Below are 20508 nucleotides of genomic sequence, written 5' to 3' on the forward strand. Positions count from 1 at the left end.
AGAAGAGAGAGCCCAGAAATAAACCCACAGTCAACTGATCTTCGACAAGCGTGCCAAGACTACACAAGGGAGAAAGGATAGTCTCTTCAACAAATGGTGTTAGGAAAACTGGATATCCACACACAAAAGAATGAAACTGGACCCTTATCTTATACCACACAAAAATCAACTCAAAATCTATTAAAGACTCAAACGTAAGATCTGAAACCATAAAACTCTGAAAGGAAAATATAAGGGAAAAGCTTTATAACATTGGTCTTGGCAATGATTTCTTGGATATGACATCAAAAGAACAGGCAATAAAAGCAAAAATAGACAAGCATTCTGTTTATATTTACTGAAATGCAATTCAAAAATTTTATATCTGTTGAACTAATTATTTTTAAAGATTTGTTTTATTTTTCCTCTTTCTCCCCAAAGCCCCCTGGTACATAGTTGTATATTTTAGTTGTGGGTCCTTCTAGTTGCGGCATGTGGGATGCCACCTTAGCATGTCTTGATGAGCAGTGCCACTTCTGTGCCCAGGATCTGAATCAGCGAAACCCTGGGCCACCAAAGCAGAGCGCGTGAACTTAACCACTCAGCCACAGGGCCAGCCCCTGAACTAATTATTTTTAAATGGGCTTATATTTTCGATGACTTTTTTGTTCACTTTTCTATAAAATCATTTTCACTGAATTTTACAAAGTTATCAGTATATAATAGTTTGGAAACTTAAATTAGTCCTTCCCCACAGATAGTCTGAAACCTTTTTTAAAACAGCTATACAGACTCTGAGAGTAAAGATGGCGCCTTCATCCTGCACTTTTCCTCAGCTGAAGTTTTAGGAGTTACTTTTCATTTTAAACATTTTGTGGGTGTTTCCCTAGGATAATGGGGAAGACCAACATGGAGGAAGTCTAAGAGAAAGTCTGGTTTTAGCAAACTAACAGGTGGGCCAAAAGAAAGTTTCCCACTGCAAAGACTGTGCTGCCACCCTGTGGCCATTCTGCTTATGACCCCCAAGCTAGGCGATCCAGCCTCTGCTTTTTTGTCTCCCTTTCCTCTCAACCCTAACATCTATCTTAGTCCATCTGTCCCACTTAACTCCTTAGTGAGCTCCGTGAAATCTACTGGATTCTCGGCTCTTCTTTATTTCATGCTTGTTTTCTTCTCCAGTTTCCATTTTCTGGGTAGTTTGTTACTGCTACATGAATGTGGGTGTTGTTATTGAATGCTAACCAAACTTCTACAAAAGCAATGAATTACATACTTAATTGGACACAGTACATTCAAATAAAAGTTAAAAATTTTAGCAATAAAATATAAATTCTTTTACATCTTGCCACCCAAAGAGAAAGTCACCTTACATGCAGCAGCTAGCAACACCCAAGCTATCTTGGATATAGTACCCCAAACGGGGATGCCAGAACAGAGATTAGAAACAATTTTTGAAGTGTCAAACTGAAAAGGTCTTTTAAAAATCTATATCAGTGTAGGAGAGTTTGGCCTTTGTAAAACTTCTTCATAATAACTGCATATTTATATACATAATATACATCATAACTCATCTGAATGAAGATGAAACATTGCATGTTAACAAACGAAGACAGAACGAAGGAGTCTGTTTGGGAAACTAGATGTTTCTTCAAAGTTTCTCCCTTCCTGTAAATGCCGAAGTAGCCATAAGAATTGTGGGGGGAGGGGGGTGAAGGAGGTAAAGGGGCACATGTGTATGGTAATGGGTAAAAACTAGCCTATTGGTGGTGAGCACGATGCAGTCTATACACAAAACTGATATAATGTACACTTGAAATCACACAGTGTTGTAAACCAATATGACCTCAATAAAATAATTTAAAAATAAATAGATAAATGACAAATTACCCAGAAAGAAAAAAAAGAGAATTGTGAGCAGGAACCATGATCATGGTCCTTCGTTTCCTTGTAACTAAATTCAGTTTTAGAAGCCATTCTGTGCAACCTAAATGGAGCTCTGCGAAGTCAACCTTCCTTTGGAGCTTTCCTACACCTAACAGATGTAAAATATGGTGGCTTAAAAAATGGTAGTTCATGCAAAAGAATGAAATTGGACCCTTATCTCATACCACATACAAAAATCAACTAAAAATGGATTAAAGGGGCTGGCCCAGTGGCACAGCGGTTAAGCTCACACATTCTGCTTCGGCGACCCAGGGTTTGCAGGTTCGGATCCCGGGTGCAGACCTACACACTGCTTGTCAAGCCATGCTGTGGCAGACGTCCCACATATAGAGGAAGATGGGCACGGATATTAGCTCAGGGCCAGTCTTCCTCAGCAAAAAGAGGAATATTGGTGGCAGATGTTAGCTCAGGGCTAATCGTCCTCAAAAAAAAAAAGATGGATTAAAGACCTAAATGTAAAGCTGAAACTGTAAAACCACTAGAAGAAAACATAATATCCAAAATATGTAAAGAATTCAGCAAAAGAAAACCAATCAGACTTTAAAAAGGGCAAAGGACCTGAATAGACATTTCTCAAAAGAAGACATACAAATGGCCAACAGGTACATGAAAAGGTGCTCAAGCATCACGACTTATCAGGGAAATGCAAATTAAAACCACAATGAAATATCACTTCATATCTGTTAGGATGGCCATTATCAAAAGACAAAAGCTCACAAGTGTTGGTGAGGATGTGGGAAAAGGGAACCCTTGTGCACTGTTGGTGGGAATGCAAATCGGTACAGCCATTGTGGAAAACAGTTTAGCAGTTCCTCAAAAAATTAAAAATAGAATTATCATATCATCCAGCAATGTCACTTCTGGGTATTTATCCAAAAGAACTGAAATCAGGATCTCAAAGAGATATCTGCACTCCAATATTCACTGCAGCATCATTCACAACAGTTAAGATAGGGAGACCACCTAAATGACCATCCATAGATAAATGGATATAATGAATGCAGTATATACATACAATGCAATATTATTCACCCTTAAAAAGGAAATCCTGGGGCCGGCCGGTGGCATAGCCATTAGGGTCACACACTCCGCTTAGGTCACCCAGTGTTTGCCAGTTTAGGTCCCAGGCACGGACCTATGCACCGCTTATCAAGCATGCTGTGGCAGGCATCCCACATATAAAGTGGAGGAAGACGGGCACAGATGTTAGCTTAGGGCCAAGCTTCCTCAGCAAAAAAGTGGAGGATTGGCAGTGGATGTTAGCTCAGGGCTAATCTTCCTTAAAAAAAAGACAAAGGAAATCCTACCATTTGTGGCAACATGGATGACCCTGGAGGACACTATGCCAAGCAAAATAAGCCAGACACAGAAAGACAAATACTGCATGGTGTCATTTACATGTGGAATCTAAAATAGTCAAGCTCACAGAAGCGTACAGTAGAATGGTGGTTGCCAGGGGCTGGGGGGAGGGGGAAATGCAGTGACGTTGGTCAAAAGGTACAAAGTTTCAGTTATGCAAGATGAATAAATTCTGGAAATCTAATGTACAGCATGGCGACTACAGTTAACAATACTGTATTGTATACCTGAAATTTGCTAAGAGTAAATCCCAAGTGTTCACACACACACACTGTCCAAAAACGATAAAGGAGGTGATGGATATGTTAATTAGCTTCATTGTCATGATCCTTTCACAATGTTTAAGTATACCAAAACATCAAGTGGAAGCCCTAAATATACACAACTTTTATTTGTCAATTATAACTTAATAGAGCTGTTTTAAAAAATGGTGGCTACTTAGGATTGCCTCTCCCTAAAATCATCCTAAAATGCAATTGGTAAATATACTAGTGCATAGACGCGCATTTTTAAGGTAGTATTTTTAAATAGAATATCATTTATTAAGGTTAAATAAAAGATGAACTTTGAGGATCAACTTTTGGTTTTATATTTACAAGTTCATTGGGTTAGGAGACGCTATGAAAATGGCGGTAAGGAGCAAAAACAGCAAAGGCATGATCAGGGGCAAACGGTGGGGGAAGGAATGGGATATGACAGTCAGCATGCACTGAAGACAGCATGAAGGAAAATGTAACTGAAAAATAAACAGCTGAGGAGTTAATGAATACACTTGAGACCCTTAAAAGCCACAGAGATCAACACAAAATATCTGAGCTAGAAGGAGCCCCTAGATGAGACAGGACTGTGGCTGTCGGAGAGACTGGAATTTTGACTCCGAGAAACAAGTTAAAGGTTGTGAGCTGCTGCAGGAAGCCTTCTAGGTGCTTCCATTACCCTCATGGGTTATTTTTAGAGTAGTATATATGGTAAGAACTTTGGGTGGTAACTAATGGAAACACACAAGAGGGATCACCCCTCGCTCCTTCAAGTGGCCTAAGAGGAAGGAGGGAATAACCCAGAGTGAGCACAAACAACAGATCATGACTATCAACTGTCTACTGTCCTAGGAGATGTGTGGAGATGAGGGCAGCAGGGGAAAGGAATGCAGAAGGACGAGTGGCTCCTCCATCAGCCCCAGAGAAAGGGCCGAAAGGGCCGCAACTGATCCAGGGCAAAGTTTGTCTTCAACTGGAGGGAACCACATACACATCAAGAGCAAGAGTCTCCCAGGGCATTTGTAAGAGGAGGGAAACTGCTGGCGCCTAATAACCTAGGTTTGGACAAAATGAAGAGCTCCCCTTCAGGACGTGTGGGCCTTTTAGTAGACAGCGCCTCTCTTTGGTGAAGTCTCTGCTACCTCTCATGCGGGCCCTCCCCCTCACAAAAGGGTGATCCTCCCCAGGAGAGGCCCTGGCGCCTCCACAGGCAACAGAACCAACAAATCCTGTCCACGCACCAAGCCTGGCACCTATTCTAGATCAGGACAAAGGCACTGAGGAGCACGACCCCAGAATTTGATTCTTACAGCCAGAAAGAGAAAAACTCCAACACATTCACTTAAACAGTCAGATATTACGCTTTTATCCAGGCTGGAATATGCATTCATGTATATTTTCATCTTTGGAACAGGTGGTTTGAAATGCAAATAAAGTAATAAGTGTCAGAGCCGTATCCTAGCAGTAGCTACTTTGCGAACGTTACCATGGCGCCCATTCAACAGTGTTCTTAGAGGCAGCCACACCTCAGCAAGTTCTTTCTAACTCAGGACAGCAAAGTCCAAAGGAACTAACACACACAAACGGTTCAGAAAGAGTCCTGAACTGATATAGGAAGTGAATCTTCACAGCACAATTGCCCTCTGAAGCGACTTGACACAGGGCGTGGGACTTAAAGGAGGAAAAAAAGGAAATGGACCATCTCCTGGAACACCTGGAATGTGATCCAAGCCTGGAGACAAAGTGATGGTAATTATAACTGCTAACATTTGTTTTTAGATGCTAACAGATTGCGCACAGATTGGGAAGGGCGAACGCCATTCTCCAATTACTCCAGTGCAAACTGTGCTTTACAGTACGCACTAAATCCTAGCTGGGTGAAAAGAGTGCAGATTGTCCTCACGTACAGTTCATTTATGTTGAGCTAAGGAAAGCTGTCCTCCCACCGCCACAGTCCAGGGGCCACTCACAACCGGATGCAAGGAGCTGGGTTCGGCAGATCTCTATTTCTTACTGCCAGTAGATCTATTCTATGGGGGGCAACACGCATTTCCCAAGCACAGACAAAGCAGAAGGAAAGGACTGGGTGGTACAGGCACAGGAGGCTGGGGAAACAAGTCTTAGGCAACCTGGCCTGGGAACCAATCAAGTTCCTGAGGGAGGCCCTGGGATAAACAGGGCACATCTCTGCCTTGTTAGGGGAGAATGAAAGGACAAATACCAAAAGTTAACTATACAAGACAGTCTGTGATCAATGACAAACTGATGATATAAACCATAAATTCTGTAAGAGTTCAGAGGAGGCAAGAGTTCTTTCCTACCTCCCCTTCAGTTGAGGGGGATAAAAGAACGATGCCAGAAAGACCCTCTGAAAAGGGAGGACTTCACTAACAGGGAAACACAGGTGGTTTTGAAAAATGAAAAGCTATCAGTTAGAATGAAACTCCACAGCTCCCTCTATTATGTATAAAGGCCACTAGTCCTCAAGATCTCCTTAGAGCAATGATGTACCATTCATGGCTAAAATAGCTGCAGGAGAGGGCGCACAAAGGAAGGAGTGCTTAGAAAAGCAATCGGGAGTTTCCATACTGCCTTTTATCTTGAAAGACAGAAGACTTCTGCTTCCCAAAAGGGTAATCCTGGGACCATTATAAATAGCTAACTCCATCCCCCCAACCACCAAAAAAAGTAACGGCAAGAAGGGCCTCCTTGTTCTTCTTCCATAACATTTCAGCCAAATCAATCTGTAAATTTTCTATGGGTGGCGTGAAATTGTAATTTGCGTAGTAACCTGGGAATCAGGTGTGCCACCCCACACAGACCATACCCAGGGCACAATATTCAAAAGAGAGTGACACTTTGGGCTTGGTTTCAGCAAGTTTGAAATTCAGAGAGATCCAGTCTGACGAGTAAGGCTGAGAGAGGAGATCCAGGGAGAAGGCAATGCTTAAGATAAAGCAGGAGATGGTGTCAGGTTTCAGGTGATCAGTCCACTGCAAGGGTTAAGCAGGAAAAGAGTGCAGGGTCCCAAGGAAAAGCTATGCAAGGTCTAGGAAGCCTTAGGGCAGGAATTCAGTTGCATCAGGAAATTATAGCACTAAGGAGGAAACTGAGGTAAACGCCCAATCCTATAGACTAAGCTGACGTGACAGAGGTTAGAAGAAATCTGGAATTTGATCGGTATGTGGTGCCCAGAGTCACTGCACAGCTATTTGCCACTTGGACAGTGGTGACACGAATAAAGTCATATTCCATCTACAGCTGGACTGAGGCTTCTAAAATATTTTCTGCCCAGGACAGGATTAGCAAAGGGACTTGCAGGTTTCAGCCTTGGAGATCAGGCTGCATCGAACGCAGCAATGACTGGGGTGCTCTGGGGTGAGGAAGACAGAAGTTGATCAAACGCTTCCATATGAGAGGCGGTAATAAATACTTCTGAAATGATAAATTAGATTTTGAAAAGTGAAAAATACATTTTGTTGCAATGGTTAGTTTATCTCTTTTAAATTTTATGCCTTGTCCATTTTGCTGCCTGGACAAAAAGCTAAATGTAAAAACTGAAATCATACATACTAGGAGAAGATATGGGGACTACTTAATTCATCTTTGATGAGGAAGTCTTTTCTAAATACAATAGTAAAAATAAATCATAAGGGTAAAGATTAGACCACATAAAAATGTACAATTTGGTATAATTGAAAATACCATCCGCATAATTAAAAGACTCTATAAACAAATACTTTACAAAATATTTACAACAAATATGACAGCTAATATTCTTGATACATAAAGAGGTCTTGCAAATCAATCAGGAAAACCCCAAACAAAAAAAATGATAAGGGATCAAATATATTTCACAGAAGAATAAATACTACAGACCAACAAGCATGTGAAAAAGTGTTCAGCCTCCCTAGGAATTGAAAAGGTACAAATTATAACCACAAAGAGATACTTATGCTCACTTCTCAGATTGGCAAAGTGGGTGACAAACAACACCGGGAGAGAACATGATAAAACTGGTACACCTTCCTAGGAAGCAATCTGACACAGTTTGATCCAATAATACCACTTCTAGTAATCTACATTAAAGAAAATTCATATCAGAGACATGATTTATGTATGGAAATGTGCATCAAAGTGTTATTTATAACAAAAAAGAAGCAAGAATCTAAATGTTATAGTAATGTAATAAAATATTAATTAGCCATAAATGTTGTGTCTTTTGAAGAATTTTTAATAACAGAAAAATGCTCATGATATAATACTAAGGGAAAAATCAAAGTATAGAACATGATTTTATTTATGTTGTGCATAACAAACATACATAGCAAAAAGACTGGAGGGAACAGACTTAGTGATGGGAATGTAAACTGATACAAACTGGCATGAGTTTTTATTTTTTCCTTTATGTAGCAGTATTTTAAAAAATATTCTACAAGAAACATGTAAAACTTGTATAATAAAGAGTTATCTTAAAATGTTTTTAAAACTACATTATAAGGACCTAGGTTGGGGCTGGCCCCGCGGCCGAGTGGTTAAGTTTGCACGCTCTGCTGCGGCGGCCCAGAGTTTCACTGGTTTGAATCCTGGGCGAGGACATGGCACTGCTCATCAGGCCACGCTGAGGCGGTGTCCCACGTGCCACAACTAGAAGGACCCAAAACTAAAAATATACAACTATGTACCAGGGGGCTTTGGGGAGAAAAAGGAAAAATAAAATCTTAAAAAAAAAAGGACCTAGGTTGCTGCTTGGGAACAATGATAACAAAAGAAATATTTTTTAAAGAAAAAATCATTACTTAAAGATCTCAACTTTTTGGGTTTAACATCCCAGACTCTATTTATTTGAAATATCCTGAGAACGATATTTGCTTTCCAGAATAACAAAGTTTCCAAAATGTTCTAATAAGACCTACCCACTGGAGATAAAACGCTCAAATGTCAGTGAATGAGTTCACCACCCAAAGAATACTCCAGTGGCACTTCTACAAGAAGTGCCTTAAGCAAAATAGACCCCACGATCCTATTCCCAAAAGGATAACCACCTCCAACTTATTGCCAATGATTTGAAGAAATAGCTGATTTAAATGCAAGCACACTCAAAACCTCTGTGCAATACATTAGATACTATCATATCCAGCAAAGGGACCAAGGAAGAACACTGTGAACAAAATGCAAAAGCCCTGCTGATTTCTTTGGGCTTTCACAAACAAGAATCATCTAGATAACCCGGGGATTTCCACCAATACTACCAAGAGCTAATATGTATTGAGTCTTTAATATGTGTTGGGCACATAAGAAAGCATTTCATATATTCAATCATTCAATCCTCAAGTCAATCTTAGGAGGTAAGAACTCTTCTTATCCTCATTTTACAGACAAGGAAGCTGTGGCTCCCAGATGTTAAAAAACTTGCCACAAGTCACTAAGCTAGTAAGTGGCAGAGCCCAGATTTGGAACAGGGCAGCCTGTTTCTAGAATCTGCGCTGCTAACCCATTTGCTCTACTGCCTCAGAATCCATGCAACAGGTCAAGCTGGGTTACGCTGTTGTCTTCGTCTCCTCCCCACTCCCCAGGAGCCTCAATGAAGAAAGATGAATCCTGAGCTTTCTAACCTATGGATAGATATCACTATCTTTTAGAATAAAGATGCTACTGTAGTTACTGTGCTACCTCCTTTAAAGAAAAGTATAGCTCAATAAATTAATGCATTGTCTTTAGTTTTTCCTGCACTGGTTTTACATATAATTTCTCTTTCTTGTTTAGGGTTGCAGCTAGAAGACAATAAAACTAGCAATGGAGCCTTTATATGAGGAATACCTAGCAAATCGTGGAACAATAGTGAAACCTTATTACTGGCTAAGCTTCTCTCTAGATTGCTGCAATTGTCCTTACCATATTCGGACAGGTGAAGAAGCAAGAGTTCCCTATACAGAATTTTATCAGATTTTCGGATTCCCTTATGGGCCAATGTACCCTCAAACAAAACACCTTACATTTTATGAACTAAAAACTACTTCTGGAAGCCTGGTGCAAAAGGGTCATGCTAGCAGTTGCTCTGGGAGTAACACCCATCCAGAATCAATGCTGTTCGAGCTGAATGGTTATTTTGACTCAGCCATACACAATAACGACAGCATCAGGCATATCATTCTGTATTCCAACAACTCCCCTTGTAATGAAGCTAACCACTGCTGCATCAGCAAAATGTACAATTTCCTGATAATGTATCCAGACGTCACTCTCAGTATTTACTTCTCTCAGCTGTATCATACTGAGACTGAATTTCCTGCCTCAGCATGGAACCGCGAAGCTCTCCGGAGCCTGGCCAGCTTATGGCCACAGGTCACTTTGAGCCCGATAAGTGGTGGGATTTGGCATTCCCTCCTCGACAACTTTGTGAGTGGTGTCTCAGGACCAACTGTTTTCCAGCCCATTTTGCCTGGGAGAGCACTGGCTGACAGGCACAATGCATATGAAATCAATGCCATAACAGGAGTCAAACCTTATTTCACTGATATTCTTCCCCAGACGAAAGAGATTCAGAACATAAAAGCTTTAGGGAGCTACCCCTTAAACAACGTCTTTCCCGGACAGTCTTTTCAAGTGACAAGTGGACAAGTGCAACCCAACCTGACCCCAGATCTTAGGGTTCCTGTTGTTTTTGTGCTGGTGCCTTACAGAGACCTACCACCAATCCATGTGGATCAAAACCCATATAAACCCAGGAATATTGTAAGGCATTTAAATATGCCTCAAATATCATTCCAGGAAACCAAGGACCTCGGAAGGCCTCCCATCGGAATGCCCATAGAAAGAGTGGAAATCACAGAACAGTTTGCAAGTAGCAAAGAGGCAGATGAAAAGAAGAAGAAGAAGAAGAAAGGGAAAAAATAAGATCTACATTCCTACAACAAGAGAACAAACAACTCCCAGAGGATTTATTAGAAAGCCAACAAAAATCTGGAAACTTTCTCTCTTAGGATTGATCCAAGATGGAGATAAATTGATATACTAAGAGCAAAACCTGAATTATTTACTATCTCAACTATCATAAAGCTACACTATTTTTAACATAACCCAAAATGCTTCCATAAGCAACTTGATCTCTCTCCTTTATTTTGAAAGTGACAGTATCAAAATGGAGTCATTAGTACCTTGCTAATACTTTGGTGTGGAAAAGGAATGTCATTATTCTAATCTACCCATATCATCTTTCCACTAAAAAAGCCCATGGACTACATAGCTTCCTAAATTGGTTTCAGGATAAAAATTTACTGTAAAATTCGAAAACAGCCTGAAGTTACTGACATTAAGTGCTGTTTGTGAAAGCAAACCAGTGATTTTCCATTAATTGTTAATCATGGACAGACGATTTTAGGCAGCCCATTTTTTCTAAAGTGGTTCAAAATAGTTTTGTGTGGGGAAAAAGCTCTTCTGCTAATTGATTAGACACAGCTACAAAAATTGAGTTTTGAAACCTAGCCACCTGCTCAGTTTGATCTTTCCCAGCTCAGACCTCTCCCTCCTGAGCAGACGATGGAGGCAGGATGACACATGAGAATCTCCAGAGGCTCCTTCCTTCACACACCATACAGAACGCAAGCCATTCTTACTGGCTTTCAAGGCTCCTCCTCGGCCTTCCTGGGGCCCTGTCTCATCAGCAAGATTGTAAGTTTCTATAGGTCAAGCACTGTCTCTTCCTCTTTGGTTTTCCCTTAGGATCTAGCAGAGTATCCAGGCAAGATGTGGGTAGCAAGGTTGTGAAACCACATCCCAGTAACTTCACCAGTCACTACTCCTCAACATCCTCCATTCCAGCCAGGTGCCTGCTTAACCATCTTGCAAAGCACATTTTTTTGTTGTTGGCATCCACTCCCCCTTCTTCTTATATAGCTCCGCAAAGCATAATTTGTATGTTTCACTTCTTTTTTTCTCTGACCCCTTCTTTTTCACCAGCGCATATCTATACCTTCTCTTAAAATCTTGTTCAAAACACACTTCCAGGAAGTGTTCCTTAACTAACCCTCTGAGCATGTACATTGAAGCACTTTGCTTATGTTTAATTAATTCACATTTGTGGCCTCACTTCTCTCCTGGAAATATGTAAAAATGCATTACAAGAAAAATGTACGTTCATTTGTAACTTGCTACTAAATTTTTTCTTAACATGTGTAAAAAGTAATGTTACGCTAATAAGATAGTTTTGCCATTAGAACAAAAAACTTAAAGGACGTAATACTCCATGCGGAAGGAGGAGGAGGAAGGAAAGAAAAACAGAAAAGAAAAATATTTAGAATAGAAGTTTCTATTGTGATTAAAATAAACATGAATAAAATTTTTAAAGGAATTTCTATTGATGACCTGAAAATTTTTACAGAATTATTGGAATATAATTGTGCTGTGGGCATATAGTGATTATTATTTAATGAGGTTGAAGTCTATTATTAGATCATGAAATAATATGTCTACAATTTGCGACTTAGAGTTAAAAAAAAAAAAGACCCCAACACGACAAATTTAGCATCCCTGATCATTATAAAAAGTAGATCCAACTAGTTGCCATGAAATCTATCTCCAAGTGGTCAAAAAGATGACAACCTCAATCAGGTTTCAAAGGACCCATGAGAAACATAGTCTGAAATCTATGATGAATTTGTATTTCAAATATGAACCTGGATGGCAATGGTATTATCAAAGAGAGAAATGTCGCCAGAACCATCAGAAAGAAAAGTGCCCCTGGCAGTTGAATTTTTTACTGGTTAAATAAGACTGGGGCTAGGAAGAAGAACATTACTGACAGGTCCTGTCGCCAGGCTAATACAGCCAAGCCTTGGACAAGAGACTGTTAAGAGAGCATAAAGATATATGGCCCTAGGCAAGTAGACTCTATTTTCTCATTTGTAAAAACAAGAGATATGAGCTAGCTCATCTTTAAGTTTCCTTTCACCTCTATCTGCTCTAAGATGGCATATAGCAGAGCAATAGTTCCAGAGGGACCTCTGACGGTGCAGTGGTCAGGACTTCCTGCTCACCGTACAATGGGTTCCTGGCCGGGAGAGCAGAAGTTGGAACGCTCCAGCTCTCTCCGGCAAACTGGCAATGGCGGTTTTGAAGAGTTATCACTGCCACTGAACATATGGAAATGTCAAAGAATTTAAAAGCCAATAACTTAAAAGAAAATAGAAGCCAATAAATTGAAGCAGCTAGTGGTGAGGTGATCTAAAAAAGGTGGCTGGGGGGAGGTGGGGGGGGAGCTGATCCTCTGGTCAAGTGGTTAAAGTTCCAGGCACTCTGCTTTGGCAGCCTGGGTTCATGGGGTTTGGATCCTGGGCGAAGACATACTCCACTCATTAGCCATGCTGTGGAGGCATCCCACATACAGAAACTAGAGGAATATTGGAACAGATGTTAGCTTAGGGCTAATCTTCCTCATCAAAAAAAAAAAAGGCAGGGGGATATATCCCAAGAAACTGATGAGGGGTGGGGGAGGGGAACATTACCTTAGTGAATCTGCCATGGTCCAGGATTTGGCTTTCAGCTTTGTAGCCTCAAATACCTACTTAGTCAATACAGAAAGAAAGGATTTTTCTTTTTTTCAAAATGGATTTATTAAACAGGGGCAGATGTGGATTAACAGAGCTCCCAACATTAACATGTAAAAGCAGAAAGTTAATGTACTGATTTCCAGTGAGACTTACAACTGGAAATGCAACCAGATATTCAAGTCTTCCAGCCTGTACGGCCTCTCCATGTAAATAAACTACAGGAGAAACCAAATTATAATCAGAAGATGGCTTTATGGAGTAGAGGAGTTCATTCTGTGAGTCCAATGTTTAATTCTATCACACTCTGCTTATTGGAGCACGGGCAGACATCTGCCACTGGTATGGGATGGTGGGGCATGCACAAGGGCACCCACCCCTTGGACAGTGTTTAGGTGGGCCAAGACTGGAAGAGATAACCTGAACCTCTATAACCAATTCCTATCATGACTAGCATCAATTTTCTTTAGATGTGAATGTTTCATCAAACTACCATCTAATCCTGCGGGCCTGAGAGCAAATCTTATCTCTTTAAACTGCCATTATGTAACTTCTTTGAGTCACGGTGCAATTTTTTAAGGAAAGCCACATGGTAATTTATACTAATTAAAAATAATATTATTACTACCTAACATTTAGTGAGAGCTATATGTCACGTACTTTTGTAAGCACTTACATATATTAACTCATTTAATCCTCCCAGTAATCAAATGAAGTAGATATTATTATAACAACTATTTGACAAATAAAGAAATTGTGGCACAGAGACCTTAAGTTAACTGCCCACGTAGTAAAGGCTGAGTTGAGAGTTAGACCCAGGAGGTCTAGCTCCGGAATCCATGTTCCTAATCACGATGCTTTAATGCCTCTCAAAATAACAACAACGTGGACGCCCTACAAAGCCTGGGAAAATCACCATCCACTTAGAACCAGTCCTGAGGCTTTTCTGTGATTCTGCCCAAACCACTGTACCAATGGCATCCTCTAGACTATGGGAGCCAGCTCGGCTGGGTGGGCTAGGGGGGAGAACTTAAGTAGGTTCTAGATCCCAGAGTTGTGGCCCTCTTCCCACCCCCACTCCCTGTTACCCAGGACCTCATACTAAACAGAAGCCCTGGGGTTATTTTACCTGACTCTCAGGGATGTATCTGAAGCAATGGAACATTGCTTTATTGCCCTATTTAGTTAATTGAGTGGAATTGGTTCCTCAAAAAAAAGAGAGAATTACTATATGACCCAGCAATACCATGTCTGGGTATACATCCAAAAGAACTGAAAATAGAGTCTCAAAGAGATATTTGTACCCCCATATTCACAGCAGCATTACTCAAAATAGCCAAAAGGTGGAAGTAACCCAAGTGTGCATCAATGGATGAATGGAAAAAGAAAATGTGGTACATAAATACAGTGGAATATTATTCAGCCTTAAAAAGGAAGGAAATTCTGACACATGCTACGACATGGATGAACCTTGAGGACATCAAGCTAAGTGAAATAAGCCAGTCACAAAAAGACAAATAATGTATGATTCCATTTATATAAGGTACCTAGAATTTATCGTAAGGTACGCCAAATTTATAGAGACAGAAAGTAAAATGGTGGTTGCCAGGGGCTGGGGAGAGGGCGGATGGGGAGTAATTGTTTAATGGGAACAGAGTCTCAGTTTTGCAAGATAAAAAGAGGTCTGGACTTGGATGGTGGTGATGGTTGGATGGTGGTGATGTCGTGTGAATGGGTTTAATAGTACTTAACTGCACACTTAAAAATGGTTAAGATGGCAAATTTTATGATACGTGTATTCTGCCACAATTTTTTTTTGAACTAAGAGGAATTATTAATCAACCCACACTGATCTCTCCATACACCAAAAAAAGTGCTATCTTTTGTGGTAGACTAAACATTAGGGAATAGGCTTTATGTCTAGTCTCAAAAAACTGAGATAAGGTGGGAAAAGGTCACAGAAATATCTGAAAAACAAAGAGACTTCAAAAAATCATTACAATAACAAGACTTTTTAATTTCATTATTTATAGGTCATTTCAAACTATCGTGTGGGTTTATTTAGACCCTTGGTATTTAGTGATATCCTTATTTTTAGCACAAAGGTAAGTACTATAGTTGGGAATAATGAGAAAGACTTACTGGAATTGGGCAGTGGTGATTAAAAGCACAGGCTTTGGAATCTGACGGACCTAATTCCCACCCCGGTCTGCTCCTTGCCAGTTAAGTATCATTGGCTGAGTTACATAACTTTTCCGAGTTCTAGGTTCCTCATCCATAAAATGGGAACACTAATTCCTAGGCCCTAGAGCTACTCTGAGGATTAAATAATGGAAGTAAAGGGCTTATTTACCAAGTGTTTAACATACAATAAATGCTCAAGTGGTTACTGTTATTAATAAAATACTAATAGGATAAGAAGAGACAGTAGAAAAGGATAGGAATTGTAGGATCTTTCAACTTTTATCAAAACTATGAATCTGTGATGGCTATTTTCTATAAGAAATAAAAACATGCTACTAGAATTTGTGACAATCAGGTTAGGAAGAGAAAAAAGAAAAAATGTCAATTTTAATATTTTGCTTAAATAGTCAACAGTGTAATGAGAAAAGTAATATTTTTCCATGGCCATGAAAAATATTAAAATAATTATAAGAAAATATTTTGTGCAACTTCTTGCCAATAAGTTGGCAATCTACATGAAATGCAAGTCACCAACCACAGAAGATAAAGATGATCAAAGATCTACCTCTAAAAATATGAGCAAACCCAGATAATTTTGCAAGCACATTCTGTAACTTTCAAAGAAAAAATAGCACAGTAATTTTCTGTTATTCGAACTATTCTATAGTATAGGAAACAAAGATGCAAATCTTCTCAATTCATCTTACAAAGCTAGACTAAGCTTAATATCAAAACCAGATAAAGATAGCACAAAGAATAAAACAATGGACCAATCTTACTAATAAATATGGATTCTGAAATCATGTAAACAAAATATAAACTAATCAAATCTAGCAAGTAATTAAAACAGTAACCAAATAGAGTTTATTCTAGAAACGTGGGAATGGTTCAGTGCAGAAAAATACATAAATATAATTCATTACATTCATAAATTAAAAGATCAAGAACTATATGATTTTTATCATTAAATCCCCCAAAAAAGCATTTGATAATTTCAGCAGTCATTCCTAAAGATCAAAAAGCAACAAGAAATATAAACTAGTGAAATACCAAAGATATTTCCATTAAAACAGAAACACAGAACAGAAGCTTACTATCACTCAACTCTTCCACACCGTTTTTGAGAATCTAGCAAATGCAGTAAGACAAGAAAAATAAATAAAAATGATATAATATTGGAAAAGATGATGTAAATAATCATCCTCTCAGACGTTATAATTGCACACTATGACAAGAAATGTAACCTTAAAACAACTTATTAGCATTAATAAGAGATCCCAGTAATGGGAGAGAATACAGGAAAAATAAATTTTAAAATCTATAGTTTCCCTTTACATTATCATAAGCAGGTAAAAAAACTAAATAGAAAAAAGTCTCATTCACAACAATGTTTTAAAAACAAGGTTTATTCTTTCATTTAGCACTAAACTCTTTTCCTGAGACAAGAGTACAGATTAAACACTTTTTTAATCTTTGAAGTACTAATATGTAAATAAATAAAGGTCCCATTGTAAAATAGTTCACCCTACCTACTCTACTTCAGTGTGTAATCATAAAGTTATGTAAAGCTAAAGTTAATCACAAAAAATTGGAAGTTTTGGGCTGGCCCAGTGCTGTAGTGGTTAAGTTCGCGTAGTCCACTTCGGCAGCCCGTGATCGCAGGTTCGGATCTACGTACCGCTCATCAAGCCATGCTACAGCGGCATCCCACATACAAAATAGAGGAAGATGGGCAGAGATGTTAGCTCAGGGACAATCTTCCTCAGCAGAAAGAGGAAGACTGGCAACAGATGTTAGCTCAGGGCTAATCTTCCTCACCAAAAAGAAAAACGCTGGAAGTTTTGAAGGTTGGTTGTTTCAACACAGAACCAGTTGATTTGGATATTAAGTAGAAGCATAAAAACCGTAATATAGTCCATGGGTAACATGCTAAAAAATCTTTTTATATTGTAGTAATTATGTTGCTAGAGAATAGTGGTATTAAATCATCATTACTACAACTGAAATTTACTTTATTTTATATTAATAATACGTTTGACATATTTGATTAACACTGGGTTCACTTCCATTTCAAATAAAAACAACAGTGCCATGCTGCAGGAGTCAATGTCTTAATTCGTTTTTTAAGTAATTAGTGGCAAGTATGGAGAAAAGAAGCACATAGTAGGTAGAGTACTTGGTTTAAAATACCTGAAAAGAATGACCCATTATATGATGGTTTTATCAAAATCCTTTCTAACCAAAAAGACCCTTCACTCTTTGCATCGTCACAGAAAATAGGGAGCTACATACTATCATGTAGCATTAACCTTGAGAAAATTCCGATTCAGTCTTACTTTAGAATGGAACCAAACCAGGTTATTCACACAATAAATAAAACGTTTAAAACCTTTTGGATCCTTTATTTCAGGGTAAGCACTTATTTGGAAAATTAAAATAGGGAGAATAATATTACCTAAAATGAATTAAGTACCAAGATTACAATTGCAAATTTGAAATTTGCAAGAAAATGGAATAATGTGTATTTTCTAACTAAAAGATGATTAAGGACAGGTTTCTACACACACACACACACACAAATCTCCCCAAAGCTCTATAAAGATTTCAACTTTAGCTAATGGGGGTAAGGAGGTAATTAATGTGTCCATTAAAAAATACTCAATCTCTAAATATGATTCTAAAATTAACTTGTCAGATTATTAATTTACTGGATAGAAATGTGTTGGGTACCTACTAAGTACTAGATACTTATCATTGTGAGACAAAGAATATTGCAATCGGAAAAGGACACTTTCGACAATATTACATCTCAAATGTAATATGCATTATGTGGCTGAGAATTACATTTAACACATTCAACATATAAAGGAAAATTCTGAACAATCAAAACAATTATACCCTTGAGCAGCTCGATTTTTTAAATTCCCCTCACTATTGTTTTAAGTTGATTTCTATCCCAGGATTCTCTCCCAGTTCTAAAATAAATGATTAAAGAAATTTCCTAAATAAGACCTAATACAAAAGAATAGAAATGTAAGAGAAGGGATGTATTAGCTCTTGAATCCTTGTTTCCATTTGCTCTTAATGGCGCTTCTAATGTTCAATCTTCTCTTCAAAGAAAATCTTGATTCAGGAGAACAAAAAGTACAATCATCTTTAGCACCTAAACAACTGTGTTGTTTAGCTCTTACAAAGTTAGCAAAACATTGAAACCGAGAAAAAAACACTAAAACCAATCTTTATTCTAAGTTCACCGTAGTAATTCACCATAGTAATGATCTGATACCTTGCTATATGACTTTTTAAAATAAATATTACCAACAGGTAGAAAATTTTCCTTTGCTGTCTTAAGACAGTCCTTGGGGAGGTTTACCATGTTTTTGCTCATAACTTGAATGCTAATTTAAAGAAATGTCACTTCTATCACCTAATGATACATCTTTTAGAAGAGTGATTTAACCGGGAAAAGAAAAATGCCATATTGCTTCATCCTCCTAAGAAAAAAGGATCCATGTCATTCCTGAGGGGTCTCTCTCCCTCTCTGTGCACCCATATTGATATAGATATATAGATATACATATTGATATACCTATTGATATAGATATATACTTATGCATGCATATATGTCCAACAAAGGTTTGATTTGGAGATCTCTCTTCCTTTTTCTTATTGATTCATTATTCTCAGCGTGACTCTCAAACTGTACTCCCTTTCACATTTTATTCATTCTTCAATGAATAATTGAGTACTTGAATGTGTTGAGTACCTTCCACATGCTTAGCTTTATGTTCGGATGTAAAGGAAGATGCAAAAAGAAAAATATGACAGTCTCTGCCCTCCAGAATCTTTCGATCTCTTCTAGGGGCAAGATGAAATACCATATATCATTAAGTAATTTATAAGCCTAGTGCCAAAATCAATGGCACAGGTAATAAGCATTTAGATTTATGTAGAATTTTAGAGCTTCAAAACACTCCCTGTATTTAATCCTCAGAACAATCTTGTGAAGTACACATTATTAGCCCCACTTTAGTAATGAGGAATCGGAGATTCAGAATTTGAAGTGGTATGCCTCAATCAAATAGATTATGAGTGGAAGAGTCAAGACTCAAGCACAGGAAACCAAGGATTGGGGTACTTACCAGGGCAACAGCTGGCCTTCTGCTAGAGGTGGCATTAAACTAGATCTGACAGGAAGTGAGGATAACATAAAGCCATCTGAGCAGTGTCCAGCCAAATGTCCAAATTAATTTTACTCTGAAAATATTTGTACTTCAGTGTTATGCCCACAGCACAACTAACATTTCCTTAGTCTTAGTGCCTTGACTTCCTCAAGAGCTTTGCTCTTAGAAATTGGAATGTCAAATATAATTTTAAAAACTGGCCTAGCGGGATCTATAAATCCTGAATTACAAATATAAATCTTAAACGTCTGCTTTTTACTAATCCTGACACATTTTGTTTCCTCTCAGCACCGGGAAGCATAACTCGCCCCTACCCTTTTCTAGCATTCTTGCTGCAAACAACCACTTATTTTAAGACGTCAATGATTGGTCCTACCCCAAATTCCACAGGTTCACCCCAGTTTTGCCAGCCGACCCCAGCCCCCGCACAGACACCTCCCCCTCCCTCCCAATGGATATGATACCTAGTTGTTCAGGTTCTGCAGGTGCCGTCGCGATGCTGTCACACAGCACTGACAGATAAGATATGGCCTTTCGACTCCGTCCTTGGGGACCTCCCGCTGGCCGCGCAGCGTAGTTCCAACCCCAGGAAAGAGGCTCCCGGCTCGGGAACGCAGCCACCGGCAGCGCACGGTCCGAAGCGATGTCTCTGACAACTAGAACGATGCTGGACGCTCGGGCGTGCATCACTCCGCCCCATACTCCTGCCAACTGCAGGGGACTTGGTCCGGCAACCAGTCCATCCCACCCCACAGGCAAGTCCGGGCCAGCCGGCCCTTACGCAGGACCCTGATGACAGGTCGTTGGCGGCGGCAGCAGCAGCAAAAGCCAAGGCCACCAGCCCCCAGTGCCCATCGCCAGCAACCTAAGGCCCCCGGGACTGGACCGCAGAGAAGCGTTTCTATGGAAACCCCCCGGGATCACGTGACGCCCTTGGACAACCAATCGCCTCTTACCTCCGCCCGCGGCACCACTTTCTGCCCTCCCTCCTGTCCCGCCCCTCCCGCCCCCGCCTCCTTCTCCCCACCCCGCCCCTTTCCTGCGGAGAGTTCGCGC

General features: G+C 39.5%; 2 protein-coding genes across 3 annotated transcripts in view; one reads left to right on the forward strand and one right to left on the reverse strand.

Annotated features, from left to right (window-relative positions):
* RGL1 (ral guanine nucleotide dissociation stimulator like 1) overlaps positions 1 to 20357 on the reverse strand; it is a 239082-nt gene extending 218725 nt beyond the window's left edge. The window contains exon 1 of one of the 2 annotated variants that reach the window (XM_014850298.3): positions 19917 to 20357. The gene's annotated coding sequence lies outside the window, so the exon portion shown is untranslated. The remainder of the gene's footprint in view (positions 1 to 19916) is intronic. The other variant, XM_014850296.3, reaches the window with a different exon arrangement.
* APOBEC4 (apolipoprotein B mRNA editing enzyme catalytic polypeptide like 4) lies at positions 5042 to 11875 on the forward strand. Its single transcript, XM_014850299.3, has 2 exons — positions 5042 to 5288; positions 9306 to 11875. The coding sequence occupies exon 2, from the start codon at positions 9336 to 9338 to the stop codon at positions 10434 to 10436; it is 1101 nt and encodes a 366-aa protein (XP_014705785.1). The 5' UTR covers positions 5042 to 5288; positions 9306 to 9335; the 3' UTR covers positions 10437 to 11875.
* Positions 20358 to 20508: the final 151 nt, after the last annotated feature.

This window comes from Equus asinus, chromosome 25 (assembly GCF_041296235.1).
Source record: "Equus asinus isolate D_3611 breed Donkey chromosome 25, EquAss-T2T_v2, whole genome shotgun sequence".
NCBI classification, from domain to species: Eukaryota; Metazoa; Chordata; class Mammalia; order Perissodactyla; family Equidae; genus Equus; species Equus asinus.

What these genes read in the sequence shown, in the direction of transcription:
- APOBEC4 (XM_014850299.3), top strand. Translation starts at nt 9,336, where the DNA reads ATGGAGCCTTTATATGAGGAATACCTAGCAAATCGTGGAACAATAGTG.